The 21,209-nt window shown below is 36.7% G+C and overlaps 1 protein-coding gene across 1 annotated transcript; it reads right to left on the minus strand.

Moving 5' to 3' along the window:
* Positions 1-227: 227 nt before the first annotated feature.
* On the minus strand, positions 228-21,189 carry UBLCP1 (ubiquitin like domain containing CTD phosphatase 1). The gene is made up of 11 exons (XM_067732973.1): positions 21,047-21,189; positions 17,800-17,995; positions 16,533-16,624; positions 16,041-16,126; positions 15,844-15,959; positions 14,514-14,612; positions 12,131-12,168; positions 11,471-11,569; positions 8,547-8,663; positions 3,103-3,230; positions 228-1,331 (listed from the first exon to the last, which is right to left on the minus strand). Exons 2-11 carry the CDS (start codon positions 17,951-17,953, stop codon positions 1,304-1,306), a joined length of 957 nt encoding a protein of 318 aa, XP_067589074.1. The 5' UTR covers positions 17,954-17,995; positions 21,047-21,189; the 3' UTR covers positions 228-1,303.
* Between the last annotated feature and the right edge of the window lie 20 nt (positions 21,190-21,209).

The following is a 21,209-nucleotide window of genomic DNA, read 5'->3' on the forward strand; positions in this document are numbered from 1 at the left end:
GGGAAAATGTGCCAATGAAATGCTTTAAAAAATTCTATTCGATCCTTAAATATTTAAATTGAGCCTCATAATTAAGACGTTTTCATTGAATCATCTTAATTAGGGGTTCCCAAACTTTTAAAACCATACACATTTAATTTTTTTCAAGAGATGCCTGCCTGAACCTAGTGTTTGTTTCATGATTCAACAAAGAGGCAAAATATTTGGGATAATACAGAGCAGATAACTGATGTTTTAAGAAAAGGAATTTATTATTTACACCACTGAAATAGTCCCCCGTAAGAACAATACATACCATGTTTATTTGAAAGAACCAGATTCCTTTCAAATAGAAGAACTGTATAAAGCAATACTGTCAACACAAAACAGTGGTCACAATACATATCTGCAGGCAAAAGCATTGCAAACAAATTTCGTTAATCTTATGGCTAGATATTTTCACTGCAACACAGTGTTTGCACTTAGAGAAGACAGAGCTGGAACAGAACAAAAACTTTTTGTTCATGCTTTTTAGGACTGAACCAGTGATACGTCCCATTTTAAAACGTACTGCCTTTAACTGCTTTTAGGACAACGGTTTTAGGCAGGAGTGCTTCTACTTGGCCACCACAAAGAAACACACTCTTGTTCCTTAGTTTCATTCCTCAGTCTCATGTTTTCTATTTGTCACACTATGACATATCTGTATCAGAGCAGACGTTTTCCAGTTTTACTCAAATAACACTGACACACATACACACCAAACTGAGACAGCTCAGAATTTAGAGATGTAGGTAGTGGAGTAATAAGAGAAATTGTGTTTATGACAAAGGAATAAGAAAAACTCTCAGTGGTTTTAAGCATACTAAACTAGGTTCCTTACTAAAAACTTTTCTTTTTTTGGTTTTAAAAACAGTAGTTTCAAGGTGGGTTTGGGCTTAGACAACAACACAGTGAGACAAACACACAAGACATACTTATTTCCAAAGTCACAAAATGACATTGTTAAGCATACATTTTTGTCCACTTTTGTGTGTGTGTGTGGGAATAAAACTCAGTACTCTATGTTGGAGAAAATATTTTTCAAGAGTTACAGTATATTCATACAGGGGGAAAAAGGTGGGGTTTTCTTGTTTTTTTTTTTGGCGTATTGCTATGATCTTCAAAAAATATAAAATTAAATTTACAAAAAACTGGAAGACCAAGTATAAGCAGTCTGATATTTGCTGCAGTGTCCAGCACTATCATAATGATCTTTAGCATAAAAGCAAAAAGAAGTTCATGGATCTCAAGTATCTTCAATAACTGCCAGTATAGCTTGTAACTACTGTCCTTGCTTCTTTGAGAGATACCTGCAAGAAATAAAATAAGATGTCTAAGCTGTATCACACTAAATTTAACTTAACAATCTAACTCTCCTCCCTAAAGAAAGTTGTTTATTTTAATAACAAAACTTTTCAAGGTAAGTAATAACTGTTAATAATCGCTAACATGTGTTGTTTATGTGCCAAGCACTGTTCTAAGTACATGCATTAATTCATTTAGTCCTCACAACAGTTCTGAGTGTTCAGTGAGAACTTATTTCTATTTTACAGTCACAGAGAGGTTAAGCAGTTTGCCCAAGTTCATACAGCAAGAAAGTGGCAGAGTTCAGATTGAAAACAAGGCTCTGGAGGCTACACACTATCACTCCACACTGCCTTACTTCCAAATGTGAAAGCAATATATTAACTAGTATTATAATTTCCCCCCAAAACTAAAAGTCCATTTGAAGATCTTCTTGCATAAAGGTAGTGAGCCAAAGCTGCTAAAGAACTCTGATCAAGAGTGTAAAGATGCAAAGATGTTAATTCACCAAGCAAATTTTTCTTCATATTATTTTATAGGAGTCTACCAACAAATTAAAATTTTTACATCTCTATTTCTCACATTTATGAATTACTATACACTCAGAGCTATGGGGGTGGGGAAAGAGTTCTTAAAATCAGGAGACCTGGACAAGTTTTGATGGTAAAACTTGCTCAAACTGTGGCATTTACTATCTCTATGACTTAGTTACACCATCTACAGGAAATGTGGATAAAAATGCCAGCCTTGGGCTTCCCTGGTGGTGCAGTGATTGAGAGTCCGCCTGTCAATGCAGGGGACACAGGCTCGTGCCCCAGTCCAGGAAGATCCCACGTGCTACGGAGCAGCTGGGCCCGTGAACCACGGCCACTGAGCCTGCACATCCGGAGCCTGTGCTCTGCAACGGGAGAGGCCACAACAGTGAGAGGCCCGTGTACCGCAAAAAAAAAAAAAAAAAAAAAATGCCAGCCTTACCCTCCTAATGGGATTATGAGACTCTAATAAGAAGTTTATAAATAAGTATTATGTAGGTATATAAGTACATAAGTATATGAGTGATCTGAAAAGCCAAAAGTGTAATTTGAAAAGCCAAAGTGTTATATTACATGAAGTTTCTTTTGTTGCTGTATTGGTGAAATCAGCTCTTCAAAGATTTACTTCCAAAAAAGTACTTGCAGTACATAATAATCCTGTTCACTTCTCCAGAGGTCTTTCCTGCCTCAAAATCTTGACGTTTACATGCAGTCCATATGTAGATTTGTACTTATGTTTGTGCTCAGAAAAAAAGACTAGAAGACTAGACACCAAGCTGGTAACAGTGGTTATCTTTCATAATCACAAGTAACTGTTTCCCTAAAGGAATAAATTTTCTATTTTTTCTGCTACACAGAGGTTACTTGTAATTTTTAACAGAAAACTTTTTAGTATATTTTATTTTATCCTGACATTATTTTACAGTATGAGAACAGATTCATAAAAGAGTGACCCATTTAATGTCACAAAATAATTAACAGGTAGTATCACAAACATGTACTAGTCTCTTAAATCCTCTCTAGTAGAGAAGTATTAAAGATCTTAAGAGATGTGGGTTTATGAACAAGTTAGAGGTTAAGAGAAAGGGAAAAATACTTCCAGGGTAGATGTCACTGGATTAGAAAATAGCTTTAGAATTCACCCATTTTAAACAAAAAATAAGAGTTATGTGTATACCAGAGCTGCCAGACAATTTTTCATTCATTAATGTAAAGAAGAAATGAATAAGCAATTAGCACTTACCTTTCCCAATATTTGTGATTTAGGTCCAAAAAGTCATCTAATTTTGCTATTTCCTTGAGGTACTGGGTTAATTTTAAAAGTTCTTTGTCTTTATCTCGATTTAGGTGTGCTTTCATAAAAGGTCTTATCTATTAGAAAACAAACGTTATCCAACACTTCACATTGTAGTAAGAAAACTAGTACAAATCTACACTATTTTATCACTTAAATTACAGTTAATGAGATTAAAATATCACCAAGGCTGTCAATACTAAGAATTACTTTTACATTATCTCACTGACAGTCATGGTATGTTTACAGTAGTTCTTCCACTTAATTTACCTTCTGTTATCTTTTCAGTCTGAACCTCACAACACCAGCTGTCTTATAGCACTTGAACCTTATGTGGCTTCTCTACTTTGCAAAACTGCTTAGACTTTTCCCCCTTCTATCAATCCAGTTGCTTCTTACTAATTAAATAATCTCATTCACATCACTTCATTCATAAAAAGGTACCCAATACATGCTGGATCTACAGAGGAGTGAGATAAATTTTAACACTGATGATTTTACATCAGTATTTTCTATGAAATTTTTATATAGCTATAATATTACACATTTGTATAACCTACTTTCACTCACATTTTATCATAAGCATTTTTATCAGTAAAGTCTCCATTAAAATATTTTTAATTATATGAGTTTTCCCATAAAAATCAGCCATATTTTCTAAATTTTTAAGTTCAATGTATTTTATGATAAAAAGTATTCATTTCAAAAGCATGAAAGTCAGGATGGTGGACAGGGTTGAAGACTATAATTAGTAAGGGCTTTTACATCTTGACTTGAATGGTAGTTACATATGTTCTATGTAAAACAATTTGTTAAACTGCACATTTTATGCACTTTTCTTTATGTTACACTTCCAATAAAGAGTTCTACTTTTTTAAAGACACCAGCTCATCTATATAGCACTCAAGACAGCATTTCAAAAACTTTTAACTAATTTTAGATGAAATAATGTATCTGGGATTTGCTTCAAAATATCAAAGAGAGGGAAGTAGGTAAGGTATAGAGCAAACATCCATGAATTAACAAGTTGTTTAAACAGGATAATGCATACAATGGGGGTTAGTTTATACAATTCAATGTAGTTCTTTTTATGTTTGAACTTTTCCATTATAAAAAAAATATATCTTTTAAAAATCACACATATGCCTGTAAGTACTGAATAAATCATTTTAGTAAAGCATTAATATATCCTTATTGTGATTGGGAGAAAATGCAAACCGGTCACTTTTACATAGTGACATTGAAAAACAGATGACATTTAATCATTGTCACCTGTTGAGAACAATGAGCCCATAGGAGTCGTTACCGTATCTATCAAGAGCAGAGGTTTTAAATATTTTTTTATTTACTTCTCTGTCATTGGAAAAACACACCACCAGCTTGAAACGGACAGAAGAAAAGTTTCCCATACGTTCCAGGTTCTATTCACATCAGAACAGTTTAAGGCCAAGGACCTCCACAGCTGTTAGTCACTTGAGCTCTGGCTGAAGGGCACCAATAAGAGCTGTCAGAGTCTGCACAGAAGCAAACTCTTGTAGGAGATCCTAATTCCAAACAGGCAGTGCGGGCAGTGCTGCTTCACAGCAGCAGCAGTGACTGCAGGAGATCAAGAAAACTCTCTGCAGGGACCTGCTTAAGCCCTACAGCTAGGTGTAAATAGGCATGATATCAGAATGTAGTGAAATGAGTTTCAGTATAATCCTGGGCAATATTGTAATGTTTTAAAGTACTCCCTCATTTAAAAAGATTGTAAAGGCAACATATTGACTTCTAAACTATTAATATACAATGTACCAAAGTGATTCCAAGTATAGAAGCAGAAGGGATTAGACTGAAAGGGAAAGTACAGAGTCAGTGGCTGGTAAATAAGATTTTCAACCCAAGGCCCTGCTAAGTTACTTTTACTTTCTAAACATTTGGTCTTAAGCACTATTAAATAACAAAACTAAAATACCCCAAAGATTCTGGATCTAAAAGTTAAACTAGTTAAGTGGGAAAAATTCACCTAACTGACTTTAATTGTTTCAGTATAATCACTGTTCCATTCTTCAATGATCTAAGTGATCACTAGAAGGGCAGGCAACATATATTACCACCTCTGTCTCATATCAAAAAACATTTTTAGGAAATTAAGAATGTTTAGATTATCTGCATTCTCTTAAATCACCATTTCCCTATATAGATAATAAAAGTGAAGTTCAGAGTAACTACTGATTAATCCATGACCAAAATTCAAGTTCCTTTAGTTCAGTACTATATTCATAATTGACAAAGCCTCCTATGTTATATATTTCAAACCTTATGATTAGCAAGCTTATATTAGAAGTTAACTACTTTAAAAATAAGCAGTCTTTAAGATCTCTGTGAAATCTCTGAGATTTCTACCAGAAACATTATGGAACTGTGATAACAAAACAGAATTTAGAATATTTCACAATTTCAAAACCACTTCTATGTCAATGTGGGCAGATCATTAATTACTACCTTCTTAAAAGAGGCTTTCAAAAGGAGACATGCGAGAGATTACCTGTAGAATGCTTAAAAATACCTCTCCTGAATTAGAATTTTTGGAGGCAGAAACGTACATATTTTTAGGAATTCCTTCAATGATTCTACTGAGTACTCTGCTAAAAAACAAACAAACAAACAACTTGCTCTAAAGTAACATGAAGAACTAGAAGTTTATATCATCATCTGTCTGCATCCAGAGATGAGGAGGGCCCAAATGTTGGCTGGGAAAATAATGTTTCTTCTAAAAACACACATGAAAGTAATAATTTTTTTTTTAAGTTAAAGTTCTTCTCAAAAATCATTCCCTGTCTCACTTATATGTAGAATCTAAAAACAAAAACAAGAACAAAACACATACATAAAGCCAAGCTCATACATACAGAGAACAGAAAGAACATACTGGTGGTTGCCAGAGATGGGTGGGTGGGAGAAATGGGTAAAGGGAGTCAAAAGGTACATACCTCCAGTTATAAAATAAATAAGTCATGGGGATGTAAGGTATAGCACAGCAACTATAGTTAACAATACCATATTGCATATTTGAAAGTTGCTAAGAGAGCAGATCTTAAACGTGTTTATCCGAAGAAAAAATTCTGTAACTATGTATGGTGACAGATGTTAGTTAACTAGACTTACTGTGGTGATCATTTCACAATATAAACAAATATCAAATCACAAATTATGTTGTATACCTGAAACTAATATTATACCTCAGTTAAAAAAAATTAATCATTCCTTAAATACCATGACTTTACCTCCTTTCCAGTACAGACACCACTACTTTCATACAAAATTTGGCTTAGATCAATTGAATCTTTCCTCAAGACTGAAGAACATACTTTTGTACCTTATACCTCGTAAACTACACACAGGAAAAGCACTTCTCCTAAAGCCTCAAACAGAAATCATTTTTAAAGGACAGAATAATCACCAGTCTACCCCAAGTACTTTTCTTCCAAGTCAACAGCTCTTATATTTGTGACAATTCACTACCTAGATTAATATTCAGTCCCTAAACTATCCTCATTGTACACTAAAGACGACATCAACAGTCTGTATGGAGAGCTTCAAAAATCTACCTTCTTCAAGTTTTTCTCTCGTCTTTTAAAGTTATCAAGAATTCAGCTGGTAGTGACTTCCCTGGTGGCAGAGTGGTTAAGAATCTGCCTGCCAATGCAGGTGACACAGGTTCGAGCCCTGGTCCGGGAAGATCCCACGTGCCGTGGAGCAACTAGGCCCGTGTGCCGCAACTACTGAGCCTGTGCTCTTGAGCCTGCGAGCCACAACTACTGAGCCCACGTGCCACAACTACTGACGCCCATGCACCTAGAGCCCGTGCTCTGCAACGAGAAGCCACCGCGATAAGAAGCCCACGCACCGCAACAAAGAGTAGCCCCCGCTCACTGCAACTAGAGAAAGCCCGCGCTCAGCAACGAAGACCCAACGCAGCCAAAATAAATAAATTAATTAATTAAAAAAAAACATAAAAAAAAGAATTCAGCTGGTGGAAAAGTTCAGGACTGAAATTAAAAGTATCTTAGTATCAGGATTTACACTTCAAATGGAGACTCCATTTGCACTGTACCATAATATAGAGCTATCTTTTCCATTTTCATAATGTATTTACACATAGGCAACCACAGGTACCAGAAATTTTAAGTTTCAAATTTCTCTCTTACCAATTTTACGCTGCTACCAGGGTTAAGTATCACTATGATGCCTACATAAGATTGCATGTGACTTAATGCTAAGATCAACACTGGCCTAGAAACCAAGTTACTTGGGTTCTAACTCAAATTCTATCATTAACCAGTTACAATCATGACCTTGGGCAAGTCATGAACTTTCTGATCCTCAGATTGTTTCTATAAAAGATGACTGAGGTTCCTTCTAGCTCTAGCATTTCATAATTCTAAGCTCTCCACTTACACTATATGAATTTTCAAAAACCTTTTATTAGTTTCAGTTTAAAAAGGAAAATCAGGGCTTCCCTGGTGGCGCAGTGGTTGAGAGTCCGCCTGCCAATGCAGGGGACGCGGGTTCGTGCCCCAGTCCGGGAAGATCCCACATGCCGCGGAGCAGCTGGGCCCGTGAGCCATGGCCGCTGGGCCTGCGCGTCCGGAGCCTGTGCTCCGCAACGGGAGAGGCCACAACAGTGAGAGGCCCGCGTACGGCAAAAAAAAAAAAGGAAAAATACCCTTATTGCCAGCTTTCCAGCTAACTAGAACATCAGAAATTCAAGATTTGTATCCCTAATAGAATGTCTGATGCTTTCACTTTTGATGCTAAAAGTCAATGTCAGTAAGCGCATGTTGCTCCACAGAGCTAACTGAAAATAAAACATCTGGATGGGGGCTTCCCTGGTGGTGCAGTGGTTAAGAATCTGCCTGCCAATGCAGGGTACACGGGTTCGAGCCCTGGTCCGGGAAGATCCTGCATGCCACGGAGCAACAAAGCCCATGTGCCACAACTACTGAGCCTGAGCTCTAGAGCCCATGAGCCACAACTATGGAGCCCACATGCCACAACTACTGAAGCCTGTGCACCTAGAGCTGGTGCTCCACAACGAGAAGCTCCCGCTTGCCACAACTAGAGAAAGCCCACACGCAGCAACAAACGCCCAACACAGCCAAAAATAAATAAATAAAATAAATTTATGTAAAAAAAAAATTAGAAAAACAAACCATCTGGATGAGTTGGTTAACTAAGGAGATACCAAGCAAAAAGAGAGAATGCTCAATTTTATATGAATTTTTCTAAACACTTAAGCTTTTCTTGACAGGATAATACACTACTTCCAAAAATTTATGAAATTCAATAGTGCTAACGTTCTACTACGTAATCCAGCATATGTGAGAATAGCAAGTAAAATTATGTCTTACCTTTAGTCCATTCTGTGGGTTCATTAGAAAATTTCTTCCTATGTCGTCAAACATGATGGTGTTTTTTTTGCTGTAAAACTCCGAAAACTTTCCCCATATAACACCAAGAGGCTTTACCTTAGAATAAAAGTTTAGATTTAACTCAAGTTTCATGAATAGTTCATCCTTTCTTAAAAGCAGAAATACTGCAAGATGCCCTGCACAACTATGCCAGAGCGTTCCTTTACCATGAGGCAGTCAGTGATGGCTGGCTTTGTGAACAGAACAGAATCAAGATGCAACACACTGTAAGGCACAACATATCTCTCAATGTCAACTTCTGAAAGGTCTGTTCGTGTCTAATGGAACTAAGCCCATTATAAGACTTCCTATAATTTTAATATGAAGATTCAGGATCAAAAAAAGTATTTAATTTTTTAAAAATCTAGTATTTGTTTAGATGTCTGCTGAGCATTCACATGTCCCCTCAGGGCTTGAGGTTTCACATGGGGTCTGTTTTCAAAACTAGAAAACCTTAATGACAATGTACCTGGTTCTTTTATTACAATATTTAAATATTTTGTAAAGGAAAAATGGACTTTCTCCTTAGTTCAGTGGTATAGGTGCACAATTTCTAGGGCATCTGATTATTTCACTTCAAAACACCGTAATTTGTAAATTCTTGCTTTTATTTCTGAATTCTTAAAATGAGCCTCCAAAAAGGTAATTTTTCAGTTATTCATATCTATTGATACTTGCATAAATTCTCTGCAAGATCACACAAGAAATAATAGTGATTGCTTGAAGGAAAGAAAGTTAAGTGGCTGGAGGGTCCAGGAGGGAGGAATACTTTCCACTATACACTTTATTTGTGAATCATGTGAACATATTTTACACACTCACAAAAATATTTTAAATACATTAACTTTTAGAAGAAAAAGTACATTTTGCTGAAGGCAGTAGTCTCGTTGACGGTAATGTGCGATTATATGATGATAATAATAATTATATGAGATTAAATGGTAGGAAATAAATGGTGACAAGCGTTGTCATTAATTTTAAAATGTTTTTTCTCCTCTATAATTTCTTTTAATACGGAGAAAGCCTTTTTCTTAGTGTCCTCATTACTGCAAAAAATGTTATTCAAATATTTTAATTTCACTAAAATTTTATTTGCTGTATTTGTTTGCACTATTTGTTTACTACTGAAGCAAACCCCCCAAATACTTGAAGCCAAATATACAGAAACTGACACAATAAACCAGATTCTTGGTTTTCTTAGCCAACATAAAGCCTCAAAAAATATAAGAGCTTTATGACACCCAGGGTTAGAAATCCTACATCTTCTTAAATAGTGCTGTCATTTTGCAATTAGGTCAAGCACCATATGTTCTCCAAAACATGAGCTACCTTGTTTTCTATTAGAGAAGTAATACTGCTGACTGTAGAAAAAAATCTGAAAACACAAAAAAGCACAAAGGAAAATATTTAATTACCTATAATCCAGTTAGTACCAAAGAATGCAACTAGATATTCTGATATATTTCTCCAGTCTTTCTGATAAACAGCTGCAACCTCAAGGAGTTCACAGATCTTTTGTAAAGCTAAGGGAACCCCTGAACCAAACAACGGTTAAAAACTACTTTCTAACAGTTTGCAAATACTGCTAAAATACTTCTTTAACTTTAATAACGTATCATGAAAAATTTCTGAAGCACTAAATACTGCATCAAATAATTAGCTGCGGGGCTTCCCTGGTGGCGCAGTGGTTGAGAATCTGCCTGCCAATGCAGGGGACACGGGTTCGCGCCCTGGTCTGGGAAGATCCCACATGCTGCGGAGCAACTGGGCCTGTGAGCCACAACTACTGAGCCTGCGCGTCTGGAGCCTGTGCTCCGCAACAAGAGAGGCCGCGATAGTGAGAGGCCGCGCACCGCAATGAAGAGTGGCCCCCGCTCGCCGCAACTAGAGAAAGCCCTCGCACAGAAACAAAAATAAATAAATTAATAATAATAATTAGCTGCATTCCATTAAATGGACGAACAAAAATGTGTACAACCAACTCCCTACTGTTGTAGGGATTTGTTATTGAGGATTTCTTTTTATTCCTTTAATTTTTCATTATTATAAACACTCCTGTTTAACACTTCCCAAACTTCTTTTTACTGTTTAGACTTTGTACATGTACCACTTTAGTAGGTAATAAATTATACTTTTCCTTGATGTACGCAGTATTTCCTTTATTGAAAACTCTACACACACATAATTCTATTCATGACTTTTATGACTTTGACAATTTTAATACTGTCTTCCCTAAGCTTTCCTAGTTTGCTAAGTTCTCCCCAATTCCTATTAGTCTGTGTTTCCAAAAGGTACGGACCATGTCTCCTCATCTCTTTATTCCCAACAGTGCCCATTACAGGGCCTTGCAGATCGCAGAAGTTCATAATATGACTAGTTACTTGACACGTAAACAAAGTGAAGAACCTTAATCTTTTTAGCCCAACTCTTTCTTGATGGTTCTTATTGCTTTCTCTAGGGCTTCACGTACATAACCCCGAAGTACATGCATCATGATATACCTGCTTTTATTTATCAGTTTCATAGAGGGCAGGGCAAGTGTGTCCTGGTCTGTTTCTAGTATCTTCCTTGACAACATTCAGTATTTTTTCACACCTACTCTGTCTTTAGCAACACTGTGCTGTTATCATCACGGGACAATTAACCATGACCTTTCTTGACAGTCCTTCCTCAAGATCCTTAACTTTGTCACTAAAATTCATATCTGTTAACCTGAAATACATCTTATGTCAAAACTCAACTGATACTTTATTATCCACTCAGATGTATTTCTAAACTCTGTGTAGTTTATTCCATCAATATAAATATAAAAGTACACCAGAAAACAAGCAAGTCTTTAAATAAAAAGTAAAATGGCTTCTTACATCTATTAATCCTCTCCTTGGAGTATGCACTGTTATCATAGCAGCACTGTCCAACATGAAGGTAATCTTGTAATTTGCATTTGTACTCACTCCCAGCTCCTATAAATACAAATATTCATGTGGTTAAAATATAATAATGTGGAAAATCCCAGGCTTTATGAAAAGTCCAGCTATAATTTCCCATAATGCCAACTTTCTACCCCCTGGCTACCACACCTTGCTCAACAACTAGCAACATTTTAGTTTCACGAAGCAAAATTGATAAATGATAGTCCAAAGAACCCTAGTCTATTTAGCTCTAAAATGAGGGGCCCTTTTCAATGTACTACCAGAAACAGGTTACTTCCCAATTTAATATTTTAGAAGAGCATCACTCCTTTAAGTATCACACACCAGAGAAAAGAAGGAAAAGAAAGTATTAGCGTAAAATGGGAGAAAGAGGAGAGGAAGCTTTGCTGTACTTTTTCTTGAAAAAGACATAGGTAATCAATGCAAACCACCATTAAGCAGACTTTAAACACACCTCTAACTCCTGATACTGGCATTTGTTTTGCTACTAAATGCCCTCCAATGACAATGAAATTAATTCAATTCGGAACTTTCTAAAAAGACAAATGCAGTTTCAAAACGTTCTTAAATGGACTGTTTTCTAACACTTACTTTCATTTTAGCTTCAATCCACTTCATATTTGTTGCAGCTAAAACATGAGGAATGATAACACAATATGTATGAAAAGCTTGAATTTCATTTAAAAAATCTTTCTTCTGTATAAATTAGTTAAGTTTTCTAAGCAAGACTATAAGTTCAAATACATCACAAATAATCCCTAGCATATTTATGGTAAATTCCTTTTAACTGTTTATAAAAATAAACTTATTTTAGTGTGTCTTCAAGACAATAACATTTAAACAACTTTTATCTAAAAGATAAGGTAACCAATGCTCAAAAGAACTCTGAACCTAGGAATTCATAAATCAAGACCTAACCACCCTTTTAAAAACAGCCCTAATACTGTTCTCTATCAGTTCTAAACTTGAATTTAGGGTGCCTGGATCTCCATTTTCTTCTGCGTTCCTACTGCCAGGCAACACACAGGTATATATGTCAATATAAGCAGATTAATGTTATGTGTCAAAAGTTTATGTTGAAGACTGCTAGGCTGAAGACTGTCGAAAAATGCTAAAGAAAATTAGCATTTTGCCAGGCTCAGCAAACTTAGTGCTCATTGAGTCCAGCAGCTTTTAACAAGAAGTCTGAGGCAACTAAATTCACAAACCCTATCTATGTCACGTTCCTGCTCACTGTCACACACCAACCACTTCTGAGAACACTGATAAAAATTCAAACTTCAGTTTTATGTGCCCTACTCATCTCAAGTTATTGGACTAAACTATATAGGTATTACAAAGTAAAATGTTTAAAAATGGAAAAAGGAGTTCAATTATTCAAAGTGTGTATGAGTGTGTGTATATTATTTTAAGGGCAAAGAGGGAGCTGAGTCCTCAAAATAAAAATCTTTAGCACACATACAAGAACCAAAATCACCTTACATGCAAAACTGGTCAGTTGAACTAAAATTTTAGAGAGTGATGTATCTACAATGACAACAATCAGGCGACAGGGAAAAACAATTTTTTTAATTCAATATATATTTTGGGACTATAATCCCCACATGAAAAACAGAAAGATTTACAGCTAATAAAAAGAGTTTCTAATTATTAAGAAACTATTACATGTCAGACATGTTACTAGTTGTTATACCAATATTTTATTCTTACAACTACCCTGTAATGTAGATTTATTTATCTTCATTTCTCAGATGAGGAAGCTAAGTCTCAGAGCAATTAACTGACCTGCCTAGTGTCACAAAGTAAGGTCAGAGCCAGGATTAAAACCCTAGTCTATTTAGCTCCAAAATGAGGTGCCCTTCTCAACGTACTACCATGAAATTTATTTAAAAAAAAAATTTATTTTAAGCATATGATTGTAAAATGTCCTCAAAGTCCCTAAGTCTACTCTAATAACATTTAGAGGATAAACTTTTTTCTCAAATGTCATCTCAGATGTCAGAGTTGCTGAACAAAAACCTATTTCCCAGAAAGCTTTCTCCTCTGTATCTTAAAAACCAGAAAATTATGTATTTAACTATGTATTGAATTATAATGGCTATGTACTCATAATAACACTAAACTATTGAGATACTCTGATAATAAAAGAAAATACAAAGGAAATTTGCAAACTGCAGAACAACTATGTGGCCTCTCATCAAAAACCTAGTACGATTACCATCTTTAGGGATTTTATTTAATTCACAATTAGGATAGCTCTTTTCTGCTTATGACATTGCCAAGACGTAACTTTAAATGTCTGTGGGAAGGTGAGATGTAAATCAATACACTCCCCTTCCCTTTTCAGAAGGTCGTACCACAAAAAGATTGTCACCTGAACTAAACAGTGAGTTCAGTAATGTAGTAAATTTACTTTTTGGAGCAAACTCACTGTTACCACAGACCTGTAAGTTCCTGGAATGGCAGACCACAAGTTGAGTAACACTGCTTTAGCCCTGCTAAAGTAACACTGCTTTATTTATTAAATAAATAAAATTTAATAAAAATTTTATTAATTTTCCTTGAGTAAATTCATATTGCCTTTATTTCTGAACTACATCACGGTAAAATTTTTTTAAATACATATCTTTCTCCAAGTGTTTTGAGACTAGAGTGATGAAGAAAGGAGAAAGCAACAATATACTAAAGCATCAAAGATTCTACAGCAAAGATCAGAAAGAAAAGATCCTAATCAAGGTGGGGTCTTGTGAAAATAAGGCCATTTTTTTTTCACACCATAATCTACTCTCTTCCTATATTTAATTATTTCAGCGGTATTTGGCAAATGCACATAAGTTTATATTGTGATGCAAGAAAGTCAAACATGCTTCATCAGAAATTTGCAAAATATAAAATTTAAGTCACATTTTATAAAGCAGAGTAATATAAGGAACAACTTATTTTCATGGAAATCTAAACAAGAAATATAGCTTACACCAAATAACAATGTCATAATCCTCATATGCAGATGTTAGGAATTCATGAAGATATGGCCGCATTAATTCTACCCCAGTCTCTGCACAAGACCTATGGTCTAAAAGAAAATCAGTTAGAGATGATGATTAGTTTATTATCATGGACAAGTACCCAATATCAATTAAACTTCTGAAATGTAATATAAACACTCAAATGCAAACTACTTCAGACTAACTTACATCAGCTGACAAAGGGATGTCTTCAAAACACACAATTCAATATTCTTGCAATCCAATTTTAGTTGATCAATTCTGTTCAATTTGCAAAGACCAATATCCAGAATTCAGGCTTATATAATAAACAGTAAATTTTTTTCTCATCTAATCTCTAAAACGTAGATGTTATTTTAGGATATGAAAAACAAACTAGGGCCACATATACTCAATTTTTAGCCATTTACCTACCAAATATAATCATATTTCACCAAAATAACAGGTTTGATTAACTTAATAATCAAATTTTTAAAAAAATTTACGCTAACTTATGACATGTACTTAAAGTTAAGGATTAGAGGTAAATAAATCCATTCTAATATCAGGAGTTAACTAATCATTTCTGGCAATATTAGAGGATGAAAGAACAAATTGCTTTTTTTGTTGACATGAAATTTTAAATTCAAGAATCTGCCTTGGGGCTTCCCTGGTGGCGCAGCGGTTGAGAGTCCGCCTGCTGATGCAGGGGACACGGGTTCGTGCCCTGGTCCGGGAAGATCCCACATGCCGCGGAGCGGCTAGGCCCGAGCCATGGCTGCTGAGCCTGCGCGTCCGGAGCCTGTGCTCCACAACGGGAGAGGCCACAACAGTGAGAGGCCCACGTACCGCAAAAAAAAAAAAGAAAAGAATCTGCCTTGAACATAATTAAATAGAAAACCAGGAATAAAATATCAAAAATGATTTTTAAATAATCATAAAATGTTAAGTGTTAATCAATAGGGAATCACTTGATTAAATTATCACACATCCATAAACTAGAAAAGCGCCTGACCAAAAAATACATATATTTAACTCACAATGAATGTTAAATGACTGTGATGTTCAATATATCATTAAGTAAACATAAAAAGGACATACATACAAACACCCTGGAAGATGCACATAAAAATATGAGTGGTCATCTTTGGATCTTGGGATTACGGATGACTTCTTTTTTCCCTTACAATAAAATGATTTACTTTTAAAATAAAAAGAAAAGCTTTCAAATATTTAATATTGCAAGGGAAAAACAAACAAATAAAAGGGGAAAATGCCATTGTGGATAACAGAGATGGAGCACAGTTTTAGGTGACTTACCAAATAACGTATAATCAACATCTAGTACCAAAAGTTTTTTCCCTTCCCTGGGAGGATTCAAAACTTCCACTTTGTACTCTTTTACTCTGCGGGAAATTTTCAGTAGGTTTTCCTCCCTAACGAAAAATAAGATCAGATGAAATATTCACTTTTTCTCAAATTACAACCAATTTCCTTTGATGATGAAAAGTACTCACCTATTTTCTACTTCAACTACTTCATCTTCAATATCAAAGTCGTTAATAACATCATCATTGTCAGGAGGTGGACCTAAGACATCTTCCTATTAAGATGAAAAATAGTTTTGTTTGGCCATATTATCATTAACATAACAAATACATTCATAGCATAAAAAACAAATAAGAGGTACGATTTGAGTCCAAGAGTCTTGCAAGCACACACTACGGGAAAACTTCCACATTTTATATTTCGTTACATATGTTCACTGGGCAGATTTACCATGTTAAATTTGACCATTAGCACTACTACTACACTTACATCTAGCTATACACTAACAAATTTCCCAGTATTTGGTTTCTGCTGAGTTAATAACACATTCATTGTGCAGCTTTTACTTTTCACCGACTGCTAAACTGACAATTTTACCACAATTAAAACTATGATACAACAGTGTGATATAAACCATAATATCTTCAAAGGGACAAATGGTAACAAAAGTAAACATTTACCAAGCTCTCCTCACGAGTTCCCATCATCATGATTTTAGTATTTGGTTTCAGTTTGAGAGCTCCAAGCTTAACATCATTTTCTGCAGGTTTGCCTACAATACAAGCAAATGACTGTTTTCTCACTAAAGTTCAGGTGCTGGTTTCACTATCCCATTACACAAAACCCTAACATTAAAAGGTTTGGTACAGATTCCACAGCAAGTTTTTTTCCTTAAATTAACAAACTGTTACTGCTGAATTAGCAATTTCTAACACACTAAGAAGTAGTAATTAACACAAGGTTGGAATTTTTCCCCAACTCTTAGAGGAACACCTTTAATTCAACTAACTAAACAAAATAAATTCATGTTTTATTCTGTTGTTCAAGATGAAGATGACTGTTTTCCAGAAAGTCCTGAAAATTGAGTGCCTGAGATAACTGTACATTTACTGCTACTCAGAACTCAACATTCAATGATAAGACAAACACCGTGAAAATGCCTTTTAACTGAATGTGAACACTGCCTATAATTTACAAATCATTATTACTTTTGAAACAGAAAAGATAATTTGGGGAGAATAAAAGGCCCAAACTGTAATGAAAAGGCTGTGCTAGAAGACAGATACTAGAAATTACACTGGGGGCTTCCCTGGTGGTCCAGTGGTAAAGAATCTGCCTTACAATGCAGGGGATGCGGGTTCGATCCCTGGTCAGGGAACTAAGATCCCACATGCCGCAGGGCAACTAAGCCCGCGCGCCACAACGACTGAGCTCGTGCGCCTCAACTAGAGCCCGCATGCTACAAACTACAGAGCCCATGCACTCTGGAGTCTGCGCGCCACAACTAAAGAAAACCCGCACACCAAAGCTAGAAAGAAGCCCACACACCACAAAGAAAGATCCCGCATGCCTCAACGAAGATCCCGAGTGCCGCAACTAAGACCAGACCCCGACGCAGCCAAAAACAATTTAATTAAATAAATAAATAATACATAAGTCTTAAAAAAAAGAAAGAAAGAAAGAAATTACACTGTTTACCTGGGACTTCCGTGTCACAGGTTTAACAAGCAAACATCAACTGTCAGAGGAAATCAAAAGTAATCTTAATAGTGGTGGTATTTTCAGGTATCCTTAAATATTCTTACTTGTACCATCAAAAAAAAATTAGGGATATCCCTATCAAAGAAATCTCCAAGGGGAAAGACTTATTAAAGTGAACAGATAATAGCTAATATAAAGATTCATAAATATATCAATGCAATAAATTTGAAGAAGGGAGAAGATTACCTTTAACTTTGAGTCCAAGTAACTTCTGGCGTTCTGGTAGCACTCCCGTAAGGGTCTTGAGAAACTGTTTGAGATCTAGCACAGTATCATCTTCTGAAAGTGTGGTCACTGAATATTCCTGTCCACCCCATTTTACAATGATAGGAAGAGCCATCCTTGAAACATACGATGAGGCAGCTTTTGTTCAGAAAGATACCTAGAAAGAAAGGCATACACAAGTTAAAACAGATATATCAAAGATGTATGTAAACTTGCAACTTTAAGTTTTATAAACTGTCATTTGAGTCCTATTTTACAACTTGATGATAGAGAAACAGGATTTTCTACTTACAGAAATGTTATCAGAATGCCAAAAGTTATCGGGAGTCAAAGTTAAAATTCTCCCACCCTCTCAATTTTTGGCTTAAAGTTACAACTTCCTAATATTCTATCAGATTCTCCTGGTTCAAGTGGAAAGCTGCAATAAATGAGCTAACTATTCCTCCCTCTCTGATCAGGTTTATGCTACTGGCAAGTTCCTCCATGATGGACCGTCCATGTTCATTTACCATTTGCAAGGTAGGACAATGAGTTGTTAAGAGCATAAACTCTAGAAACAGATTACCTGGGTTCAGAGGTCAGCTCTCCCTCTTATTAGCTATTTAACCTTGGAAAGCTAACTGACTCTTAGTGCCTAGGTTTCCTCATCTGTAAAACAGGGATGCTAATACTGCCTAATTCTCAGGGTTCTTAAGAGGAATAAATTAATTTTTGTAAGTCACATACTACCTGGCACATAGTAAGCTCTAAACAAGTAAGTACTGGTTACATAAGTTGTTCTAAAAACTAGAACTGAAGTGTTCCAGGCACTGCGCTAAATAGTAAATGGCCATTATTTGTTTCATATTTAATACACTGGACAGTTTTTACTCAATCTCCTTTAACAAGGTTGTTTGATAAGAACTGTCCCTCTTTTACAATTAAGGAAATAGGGTTCAGAGAGGTTATGTAATCTGCTCATCGGCACATAGCTGATAACAGAACAAGTCTTCTGACTAAATCTCATTTTCTTCCCTTACACAACTGTCTCTCTTGAATTGCACCTACAGGAGTTAAGGCACCAAATATCAGTAAATACAAAACCTACAGGCACAGATATAAGTACACAAAGATTATATAGCAGCTGCCACTCATCAACAATAGCATGTAGGTCTCCTCCCCCCATAAAGCTTTCTACCAGTTTTCATAAGTTGGTTCCCCCAACAGGTCAGAGAACTAGATTTTCTAATCTCAAAGTAGTGGTATTTCCAAATGCTGTCATATATTTAATACAACATTTGACTTCACTCTTCAAGTATTACAACCAACTGCAAGAAAGAAGGCAAATTATAAATCTTAACATGCAAACGTAATTTGAAAATTTAAGATGTCTTCAACATGCCCATTAGAAAAGAGCACCGTAAATTCACTTACATTTATTCTATGTTTACAACCTGCTCTACTAAAACTTTAAAGAAGGTGTGTTACTTTAGGGCAATGTATTCTATTTGGAGAGAACTTGCTCTAACAAACCTTATAATCCTCAATAAAAAGCCAAATGGCCCTTTTGAGTCAAACTGAAATATCATTTAAATATTATTTTTCTGAGAGAAGTGGAAATAAAACTGAAAATTTACAAGAGCTAGGAATGCAAATAGCACTAATACAGCATACTGTGCTGGGCAGAGCAGAACATGTGAAGTGAGATCACCTGAACTCTAGGTAAGCATGGACAAGTCACTGCACCTCTAGACCAGTGTTCTCAAAGTGTGGTCCCCAGACCATCCAACAGCATTGACCCCACTTGGTAACTTGTTGGGAATGTAACTGGGTCTGGAGAGAAGAGACCTAGCAATTTGGGTTTTAACAATCTCTGTCTCCCCCTCCCCCCATCTCTGAGGCATGCTAAAGTTTGAGAGCCAGCGCTCTAGGCTCTTCAATTTTCTCAGCCTTAAAAAAAAAATGTGCCAGATGGCATGGGCTCTATATGCTTAGTAAAGCAGTATACAAATATCATCACCCATGCCACAAGTGGGATCTCCAAGTTGACAATTGCTCTAAAGGACCAAGCACAACAAAACAAACACCATAAAAAATTTTACCGCATAAAGTCCTTAAAACTGTTTTTCAGTTACTGAACCTCATTCCTTCAATATTCAGATCATTAACAACAATGGAGCAATGCAATGCAAATGCATGAGTCATTTTATGTTTTCACATTTAGCCTTCTTTCTTACACAATTTTAATGTTTTGTATCACTGCGGACCCTATCAGATTTATAAACTGAAAAATGATTTTAGGGGTAAATGTGGCAATCAAACCCGAACAAGTAAGCAAGGAGCACACCTTTATGGTGAAACTACAGTCAAGAACGGCTGTTTGGGTAAATTCTTCTCCCTAACATACAGTGGTGACTTGCCTAGTCAGGGCAGGAATGTTTACTTGACAAGAATAGTGTTAATCCCTGCGATAACAGCCGTGACATCACTTTGTACACTATAAAAAGCAATACGAATGGTGGTGAAGATAGGAAAATGATAACATGCTCAACAACTTAATTGAATAATCTCATTTAATCTTCACAATCCTAAACTGACAACTACTGTCTTCATTATACAGACCAGAAAATTGAAAAAGAGGAAAAACAAATTGCCCGAGACCACACAACTAAAAAGTAGCAAAGGCGGTTAATTTGAAAGTAACAGCAGCAAAAGTTAACACCTTGGGAATTGAGGGGAGGGAGTTAAATTTAAACACGCCCAGTAAAGGGTAACTGTTGAAGTACTGTCAACTCCTCCTCGGGAGAGCAGGGCAGCAGCAACTGCGAGGGAGTGCAGAGGAAAGAGCTGTGGGAAGTGATTGGTATGAGACAGCACAGAAGGCAGGCAGAGACCCCAAAACCCGAGAGGGCCGGAATCCGTTCAACAGGGAGGAGGAAGAGACGGACAAACCCCAGAAGAGGGAGGAATAAAGGTTTGGGGACGCAAAATCCACTGAGGCGCCGGAAGCCCTCCACCTAGGCGACGAGGCTGGATGGGAGGGCGTCGGCCCCTGTGAAGAGCCGGCCGGGGCCGGAGGCCTGGGCCGCGAACATGGGCAGCCGCGGGCGGGGCCCCCACGAGCAGCCACCAGCCCGCCCGCCCGGCCACAGTGGAGGCCGGGTCTCGAGACAGCAAAGCTGTGGTCCCCCAGCCCCACGGCGCGCCGGGGTGCCCCGCGTCCCCTCACCTGGAGCGCGGCGGAACCGGCAGGAGCGGACGCAGGAACCGACCGCAGCGGAATCCAAGGCGACCGGAAGTGAGAGGCGGGGACCGGAACCGGCTAACGAACCGGAAGTTAGGGTTTGAAACGGAAGCGCGCCAGAGAGCGGAAGGTCGCTTCCCTTGTTTCT

This window comes from Pseudorca crassidens, chromosome 3 (genome assembly GCF_039906515.1).
Source record: "Pseudorca crassidens isolate mPseCra1 chromosome 3, mPseCra1.hap1, whole genome shotgun sequence".
NCBI lineage: Eukaryota > Metazoa > Chordata > Mammalia > Artiodactyla > Delphinidae > Pseudorca > Pseudorca crassidens.